At 39.6% G+C, this 10,032-nt stretch overlaps 1 protein-coding gene across 1 annotated transcript; it reads right to left on the bottom strand.

Annotated features, from left to right (window-relative positions):
* Positions 1-405: 405 nt before the first annotated feature.
* ncaph (non-SMC condensin I complex, subunit H) lies at positions 406-9,582 on the bottom strand. Its single transcript, XM_029164078.3, has 18 exons — positions 9,428-9,582; positions 8,767-9,001; positions 8,578-8,668; positions 8,280-8,372; positions 7,770-7,887; positions 7,486-7,625; positions 6,935-7,124; positions 6,727-6,809; positions 6,337-6,524; positions 5,859-6,004; positions 5,538-5,644; positions 4,574-4,693; positions 4,118-4,225; positions 3,593-3,739; positions 3,316-3,426; positions 3,072-3,148; positions 953-1,028; positions 406-694 (listed from the first exon to the last, which is right to left on the bottom strand). Exons 2-18 carry the CDS (start codon positions 8,976-8,978, stop codon positions 635-637), a joined length of 2,067 nt encoding a protein of 688 aa, XP_029019911.1. The 5' UTR covers positions 8,979-9,001; positions 9,428-9,582; the 3' UTR covers positions 406-634.
* Positions 9,583-10,032: the final 450 nt, after the last annotated feature.

Genomic DNA, 10,032 nt, shown 5'->3' with positions numbered 1-10,032 from the left:
AATAATAACACAATACCCATATTTAGTGTAAAATGACTAGACTTGTCATAAACTTGACTAGCCCTTTTAGAAATACGACAAGGCTGGTAGGACTTGTGAGTGTCAGCTCAGTGACTCTTCCCGTTCCCTGAGTGGCATCTAGTAACTGATGTCACACTGAATTCCACCCAGCCTTGACCAACTGGTTTCACCAGCAAGGTGGCGGTCAGGTCACAATACTAATTACGTGTTGCACAGACAGCTGCTGAGGGCTGCTGTGATCTAAATTAAGCAGCTAATAATAACAACACAAATAATTTTGGCCATTTAGTAACATGATTAGCATAACAACAGATATGACAAATACTGTGAAAGTAATAATTATTCTGAGACAGTGGATAGAATTTCAGTGCACTCACAGCGTAGTAGGTTTAAAAAGTTTTATTTCCTTGGACATTCCTTTGTGCTGTGATCGGACAGTTAATTTATCTACAGAGGATAACATCAACAACACAAAATGTTTCATAGCACTAAACAGGGATTCAACGTTTGTTTCTTATTACATATTTGCCGAAAAATATACATTTTAAATGCAGATAAAAGTGTAGAAACACTAAATATAATATAAAAAAAGAATAGTTCGTTAGTTTTCCTTTCAGTTGCCTTGTCTAATGATGATATCGGACATGTCCTCAACTTTCACCAGCTCCAAATTCTGTTAAGAACAAACAAAAATATAATTTTACATTCATTTTATTTCAAAACTGTTACCTACAAAACTAAACCCTTTTCAGAACAGTGCTTTTTTTGTTTGATTTCTTTTACAGAAAGAAGGTTTATGTTCAGCTCATGTGAACTTTGCGGTCGTTGTTTCGTTTAAACACAAGTTGAAATAACACAATATTAATGTAGTTTATGGCAACACCTACGTAGAGAGAACATTTGAACACAGTGCTAAATAAACAACTCCTACCTTTTCATTGGCAAGATGAAGAAGAGCAACAAATGCCAGAGGCACTGACAGGTTCTGAGCCATTATGTTGGGTAATCTGGAACACCACAAAGACAGAAAGTTGTTAAAAATGTTGTCATTGATTTCATCATGTTGATACCCATTGTTAAAGGTTTCAGTTCTGGGATTCAAAGTGTTTTGGTTAAAATGTGGATTCATATGGAGTCATATTAGATTTGTACATTACGTGAGTAAACCAATCTGTGCGTGCGTAACCAGATTTGTACTTGCGATGGCTAATACCATGCTTACATATATAATTAACAAGGAAGTTGTCTCAGTCCTTTGATGTGGCACAGCAGATCCTGAAAGCTCCACAAGCAGTACACAACAACAAGCTAATCCACTGACTGATGACTTTAATTATATTTAAACAGACAGACATGACGGCTCATATTCATGTGTATGAAGTGTGATGTTACTCTCATGATTTGCGGAGGTGAAGCAGTTGCCCGAACGTTAAACTGGTGTTTCCTTCATATGTTAGCCGACAGGCTATTAGCAATGCCATGCTATGTTATGATGCAGCTGGAGTTAAGGTGGGTATGTTCCAGTAACACTGCCGTTGAAAGAGACAGACGCACAGTGTTGCTGCAAAATCTCTGAAGATGTCACTGATACCAAAGGCTCGGTCAGAAAGCTTGGTTAAATGTGCAGTAATATACAGTGGCGCTCCACTAATTCAGTTCAGTAAAGTGCAATAGATACAATAAAACCTTAAGTTTCAGAACTGTCAAATAAAAAAAAAAAACACACTGACAATCTCTGTCAGAATTCATGAAGATTTACTTTTAAATATAGACTGGTGTTTCTGTGCTAAATTTGTCATTGTCTGCTGTTCCCCAACAGGCTGCCACCACTAACAGCAAATCTGCCCTCAGTGCAAGTAACAAGAAGACAACTCTGCCAACAGACTTCCAGTTTCCCCCAGAGACACTCTCCCAGCTCAGCCTCAAACCCTCCACCTCGGTGAGATTAAACTGGCACTCCACTCCTGGCAGCCAATAGGGTTTGTTGGTTGAAGCTGAAGTCGAGTTATGATTCAGCAACAGAGTGATGAACGAGCGATCAGAAGCGTCTTGTCATTTACTGAACCAGACGTCACCTGCTGGCAGGTGCTGTCAGCGCCTAAGTAAACTGTGGGTGAAGCGAAGCAGAGTCAGAGCGGTGCAGGTCTCAGCTGACTGTTGAAAGTGAATGCTGTGAACTAAATAAAATATCACCATTCCTCAGACCAAGCTTTCTGCCCGAGTCTCTGGTATCAGTGACATCTTGAGAGATTCTGCAGCAACACTGGGCGTCTGTCTCCTTGTAGACGGTGTTGATCAGCAAGAACCACCAAGATCCTGCACTGAAATCCAAGCCTGTCTAACAACTGTCTTACATATTAGGCTGTTTAAAAGCATTGTTAAAATAAACTTGCTCACCTAAAGCAAACGTGTTTACTGTGGTCTGATAAACAATCACATTGGTAGCGTTATTAGAACATACCCACCTTAACTCCAGCTGCATCATAACATAGCATGGCATTGTCTGTCTGATCATTAAATATAATTAAAGTCATAAGTCAGCGGACGAGCTCCTTGCTGCTTGCGGAGCTTTCAGGATCTGCTGTGTCACATCAACTTCCTTGTCGCAGTCCTCATTCATTCATTAGCCAAGTAGAGTGTGGAGGCAAATTAAGGTCATGTTATTTTACAGTACTTGTAAATTTTGCCACGATTTGTGCGTAATTTTAACGCCCCAATTTATATATGTAAGCATGTTATAGCCCTACTAAGTCTACAAGTACAAATCTGGTTACTCACACACAGATTGTTTTCAAATTTGACCCTAATTTGGCTCCATAGATCACTCCAACATCAAAACTGTATTTCTACAGTGAATTTCAACATTATAACTGAAAAAAGGGCATTTAAATGTTTCCACCATGAAATCCTGTCCCCAGCTATAGTTACAAACGTATAATCGAGAATGTAAACCTATATTTGTATGAAGTTCTATTTTGAGTGCTATTCAGTCATTATTATTCATCATTACTGCTATGGCCGGGCTGACATGGTGGGAGGTCTGCTGGTACCTTTGAAGCAGTGTCTTTGTGGTCTGACTGAAGACTTTCTCCCCACACACCTCTGGCTTCTCTGCAGTGTCCACCACCTGCCAGGAACACGAAATCATAGCTAATAAGCGTAAGCTTACAGACATCATAGAACAGGTCAACACTTCAACATGCCTGGTCTGCATACCAAACGTTGATGGTGATGTGTTGAAGACCTGGGAGGGATTAATTTATCATCTCATACACCTGCAGCAGTGTACTTTACCTCTGTGTGTTTTTCTGGGCTTTCAGTCAGAAGAGACCACATGCTGCTCTTGAGTCTTTTCATGTCCATTTTCTTAGCTGTCTTAGCATAGTTAATCTCAATCTTGTTGACCTGCAGATCAAAATATAAACTTAGATTATAATCAACCAACAGGTAATGAGTAGAATGTGCAGTTTAAAGTGTGCTCCCATCCTACAGAGATGTTAACCGTGAGATATACAGTTAAGATTCTTTGTAAATTTGAGTCTTAAAAGACAAACAACCTTGTTTTACTCACCCTGTGTGGCTCAGGTACCAGATCATCTTCCCCATAAGTGGAGACACCCTCTAGATCTTGAGAGGGTGCAGGTAAACCATCACCTGAGGGTTGTGTGTCATCTGAACTGGCAAAGCCTTCAGCATCATCATCATCACTATCACCACCCTGAGGAGCATGACAGAAGGAGATGTCCAAAAGAAAATTTGATGTTTTCTGTTATTCCTGACCATAACATGTAATTTGATGATGTGGTTAAAACCTCATTTGTTAATCATAATATTTACCACAGTGCTGTCCAGCAGCATAACATGCAAAAGTGATAAAAAGTTACAGTTGTTTCAAACTAAATGGAAATAGATGATGGTATTAGTAAAGGCCAGGATATGATGTACAGTATATTATATATATTATATATATATAGTGTAGCAACTGTTTGTTGTACAACATACCTTAACATTACTACAGCTCAAGCACAATGCCTTTGACCTAATAAACGGTTAAAGCACAGCAAAAACAAATAAGTACAAAAAGTGGACTGCACACCTGAAGACCTGGACAGAAGTTGGCAGTGTCATTGGCATTGTTGTAGTCATAGTCTCCGATGCCTTCTCCAAGCTCTCCAGACAACCTCTTTTGGCCTTCTTGACTCAACTAGGGAAACAAAATCAATGTTGTTACTGCATGTTTTAATGGGTGTGATTTTTACCTTGTACTTTGTAAAAATCATGACTCCGGCAGGTCCATATATGATTTGATATCAGAACTAAAGGATCCAGAGACGAGAGAACCACACAAAGATCCACATTTCACTTGTGGACCTGGCACCATTTTTTAAATTTACACAGCTAATAGGAAGTGTGCAAGTTACATCCAGTGAGCCCAAACTAAAAAATTCCCTCCTGGTGTGTAAATATGATAGACCACATTTTGCATCTTGACTTTAAATTTTACACCCAAAGCCTATTGGCTGCCAGGAGTGGAGTGCCAGTTTGATCTCACCGAGGTGGAGGGTTTGAGGCTGAGCTGGGAGAGTGTCTCTGGGGGAAACTGGAAGTCTGTTGGCAGAGTTGTCTTCTTATTACTTGCACTGAGGGCAGATTTGCTGTTAGTGGTGGCAGCCTGTTGGGGAACAGCAGACAATGACAAATTTAGCACAGAAACACCAGTCTATATTTAAAAGTAAATCTTCATGAATTCTGACAGAGATTGTCAGTGTATTTATTGCAATTTGATAGTTCTGAAACGTAAGGTTTTGTTGTATCTATTGCACTTTACTGGACTGAATTAGTGGAGCGCCACTGTATATTATTGCACATTTAGCACCCGTATTTGAATAAGAATACGTTTCAAAGCGTGGGCTCAGACCAACAAATGTAGCGAACATGTCGAATAATTTATCATATTTACTGTATGTTGCATTAAATGATAACAAGGTTTATGCATAGTATGTTCATACTGCTCATCTAACAGCTAAAACCAGACTCCCTGAACGTAGACATAAAGGAGCTGACTTTGAGCTGGAAACTGTGACACCAACTGCATCAAAAATGACCCCCAAAGAGCAGAACAATGTGTTGCTATGGATACTACACAAAAAAGAGCTATGTTTTAGCTACAAGGCATCCACAATAATAAACGACATGAGCAGAGTGGCCCCCTCTGAATCAGTTGCTATGTGTCTAAGCTGTGGAGTAAACTGCAGAATGTAAAGCCTGTCTGTATAAGTTTCATTACAAAATATAATCCTGATTGATTAGGCTCTATGAATATGATTGAATGATGCAATATAAATGGAAACAGGAATGAAACCATTTAACTATGATCATGAATTGTATACTCTGACAGATGGAGAAATTCTCCCTTTAGGGGAATATTAGACAACCCAAAGGAACATCTTCAACCAAGGACTCGTCCCAACAACGCAATTATGCTCATAGAATAAACAAAAAGTAAAATGTTTTACCCTTGTAGTGCGAAAGTATGTGTCAAAGTTGACATCATCATTGAAGTCTATTTCAAAGGTCTTTTTGGGTCTCCTTTTACGTGTCTCCTTTTCAGGATAATTATCCACTAAAAGAGATAAAGTACATATATAAAGAAAGAAGTCAGATTAGTCTGATAATTGTTTTGAATCAGACTCACATTTGGTTGCATTTGGTTATAATAGCTACTGCTTGCCCCAAGTTACTAAAGTATTTTAATAAACAGATCAAATCTATAAGAGCACCTGATCACCAATCTGACACCACAATCATTTTTAGTTTTCAGCATTAATTTCACTTACACTTGTGCTTTGGCTTGAATTGCCAATATCCTGGCCCAGCCCACGTAGCCATAGTTCTAGGACTGAAGTATGAATACTCTCTGGGCTGAGAGGACAGCTGCAGACACATAGTGGCGATGTCTCCCTCTCCAATGGGAATAACATCCCTATAATACAGCCATCACAGGAACCCATTCAAAGCATGAACACAGACATAAATTGGCATAAAGTGTTTGATTTGACACATTTAAGCATATCCTAATAAATTAAACCCATGCTGTCCAAGTGATAATAGGCAAAGTAATAATCCCACAGCCCTCATGAGTCATGCATCGTAAATTTACAAGTTTACATATGAAAAGAGGTTCTTTTTTGCAATAAAGCATTGGCACCAGGAGATCGAAGCCAATGCTGTTTGCGTGTACACAATTGGGGATAAAAAAAATCTTAAAGCAGAAACCACCGGTTCACCTTTCAACTGACCTGAAATTATTCTTACCTTCCTTTGCCAGACCCAGAAGATTCACAGCCCTCCTTATGCTCTTTTGATCCCTCCTCAAAGTCACCCTGGTCCTCTTCATAGTCGGCGTCAAAGTCAGGGCAGTCATCTTCTTCCTGGTCAGGCTCAGCGTTCACATCAAACACATGTTCGCCCTGCTTCATCTTTTCCAAGAGCTGATTCATAGTCTGAAAGAAGAGAATATATGAAGGGAGCAGATCATAAAACACCTCCTACAGATGATGAGGCATTAGTTAGGACAACAATAATGACAAACCTCTAACAAAATCTCATTAACTGGGCACTACAGTATTGGCTAAGAATTGAGATTTAAATTTGAAATCATTATCGATCCAGAAAATTAGTGTGAGTGGTTCGGGTGCGTCTGACCTGCTTTGGGTTCCAGCTAGTGAAAGAGAAATCCTGCAGTGATGGACAGATGGAGCTTTTCTCCTGGGAACGCTGCAATCCAGCTAGTAAAAACACAACACAAAAAGACTGAGGAACAGCACAGTTAGCCCATAAGAGGGGTGCATACAGTTTACAACGTTTAATGGTTACTAAACAAATATGAACCAATTCAATAAATGTTTTCTACCCATGAACAGGGAAGCAGGGACCGTCTGCCGAGGTGGAGGAGAGTATGAGGGTCTAGACTGCAGGAGCGTTATGTAGGAGGGAAAGAGCAGCTCACAGCGACTATTCTCACTGAAGAGAACAGACAAGAAAACTCCAGCTGTGCTGCTCTCATCAAAGGATGAGGCCATCCTTTGAAACATTGGGTCCACCTATGCAGTGGGGAGACACAACGATCACATCCACAGCCATATAACAAGAAAACGAGATTTAAAAAAATTATAATGCAATTAATGCTCTTTGAGCATAAAGGTCAGTTTAAGTCCTAAAATGTTTTTGTCCCCATTTTAAAAGAGCATCTGATGTTTACATTACTTCAGCTGAAATATTTTCAAATGTTATTGCAATACTTGCTCAATTACAGTTAAGATTAGCACCAGCAAGTGTGCAAACCTTATACAAGTGGTTACAACAATGAATGGATGACTGCTAAAATAACACTGTAACACAATGTAAAAATGACGCAGGTTATAGCATAATCGTTAAATGCCTTGTAAATATTAGAGTCCATACCTCACATTTCCTCTCAGAATCAGTGCCATTTATGTTGCTCAAGTTCTGCTCCACTGTCCTTTTAGGAGGCCTCTTTTTCTTTGGCTGCTTGACAGACACATCTGCTCCTTCACCACCTTCATCCTCCGTCTTGCCATGGTCTGTATACACATACAGGAAAAGACAAAATACATTTAATACAAAGAAGAATACTATATGAACCATGGATGTAGAAACAGGTATAAAACATGGTTGGTGTCTGGTGCCTTATTGAAATAAATGTCACATCGCAATAAGGCTCTTACCCTCCCCAGGTTTGGTCTCAGCCCCCAAGCCACCCAGGACCCTGTAGGCATCAGCATGAACAGCATCCACCCTCACAGCATAGATCTTTGTACTGGCATCCAAAGTGCCAGCTGCCACCTTCAGCATCATACACAAACATCATCACAATAACTCAGTCAGAACTCATAGTGTATCAGAGTGTATGTTTAACTCCAGATGCTGCAGATTTAATTATTGGTAGGTCAAACACTCTGCTAATTAGTATACTCTATAATGGCCTTTAAAGTGACTCTTCACCAAAGGATTAAGATTAATTTAAATAACATATTTAAATTTACAATAATATTTGAACTATTGTTTGTCTGAACTAATTCACAAAATTAGACAATTTTTTTTTTTTATCTGTGTAGTTATTTGACTACATTTTAACATTACCACTTGGTTATTCTGATAAACAGCTGCGACACATAACACAATTAATTGGGGAAGTGGTCAAAGACTGATAAAGTGGTTACAGAAACAACCAATACCTTGAAGTTTGTGACCTCAGAATCCTTTTGTTTAAGAATGTCAGCCATGTAATCAATCAAGTGCAAACCAAAGGCATTTTTTGTGGTGATTTTCTGTAAAATAAACAAAAAATAAATATAGTATTCATTTTTTTATTTTAGCTTTAACACCATGTTTCATACATCCTAAACACAGAGACAAAGAGAAAGACAAAGCATACAGCCCTTATTTTATGTTAAATGCTAATGTCTCAAAATAAACAAACATTTCTATGCTTCAGACACTGCACATTGTTTATGCATGCACATATGTACCTACATTCTCAGTGGAGAGTTTTATGCAGGTGGAATAGTGCTCGGAGATCTGTGCATTTGACAACTTGGGTACAGCAGCAGGAGTCCCTGTGGCGCTGCATACAAACACAGGAGGAGCTTTGAGCGCTCAAAATCACCAAACTCATTCTTACACATTCTTACAAAAGAGTCACCTTTGCTGGAAGGATCTTACCTATGACACGCAGAGTCATTAAAGGAGGAGTCAGGCGCAGTTTGAAGGTCAATGACTCTTGACCTTCGCCTTTGACGACGTTCTTGTTCGTCATCATTGCCAGGGAAGGCTGCCAGCAAGGGCGTGCTGGAAGCTGCAGGGCCCTTGTTCTTCAAAGAGGATGATGACCATCCTTGATGCACCCGGGAAACAGGTGTGGAGGATGCACTCATTGTTTAGCTGGATTCAAAAAAATCTGCAATAATACAAAGCTAGGTGTTGAAACAGGTTTTCTTAAAATACTTAAAACAATTAAGGTGAATGTCAAAAGCAAATCACACCTAATGCTAATGAACTTTACTGAAATTACATATAAAGTTGTAATGTGCACATTGGAATGGCTAAAAGCAGCAACACGAACCGTCCACTCTTTAGTGTACACAGGATAGAGACTACTGCAGGGTAGTTAAGTTTAACTAAGTACGTTCAGACAAAAGCTGCTAGAGAAAAAGGTACCTAACAAGATGAACCTGAAACAACAAACACAACAACATGCTGCGTAGCATAACAATGCTAACTTACAACGAGCTAAGCAGAACGTGTTCTACATCAATCACTAAATGCGTGACGTACACTCCAGAGCCGTACATCAGATATTATTATTTTTGTCCACCAAACGTACCTGTAAACGTTTAAAATCCGATCGGACTTTATTACAACTCGTTACAGTTTGTAATACAGCATGAGAGACCTGAGAAGGCTACAGTTTTTGTTCCGGCTAAACGTTTGAATTTTTGCGCCGAACGGTTTACGTTCTTACGTTACGCCATGACGTCAAGCCACGCCCACCTCGTGTTTTCAGACCGGCTTACAAGCGATATAAGAGAGCAGAACAAGCGAAGATGCTCAGTGTCTACCTCCAAAACGTGTGCCGATGTACGCAGTTGTCTGACTGAAACGGCATTGACATGACACAACATGCCTCATCAGAATTGTATTTAATAATGCTATAAATCGGTTCATGATTTCTGTCAGTTTCATGGGATTTCCTGCCTATTCTGTTCATTCACCAGAAGAATTACAGGCAATGTCTGTGTGTTATGGGGACATTGGAACAATGTTGTAAACCTGGCAGACAAGGCACAGCGCTCAGCCGTGTCTGTGTACGGCTAAACAAATATACGGAACACACAACACATCAAAAGTCAAGTCAACAGACAGAAAGGAAACAGCGCAGTCTCCCTAAAGGCTCTCAGTGTGGCCCCTAATATGTCAAAATGAAGCAAC

This window comes from Betta splendens, chromosome 9, assembly GCF_900634795.4.
Source record: "Betta splendens chromosome 9, fBetSpl5.4, whole genome shotgun sequence".
NCBI classification, from domain to species: Eukaryota; Metazoa; Chordata; class Actinopteri; order Anabantiformes; family Osphronemidae; genus Betta; species Betta splendens.
The sequence above is the reverse complement of the archived record's forward strand: the minus strand, read 5'-3'. Positions and strand labels throughout refer to the sequence as shown.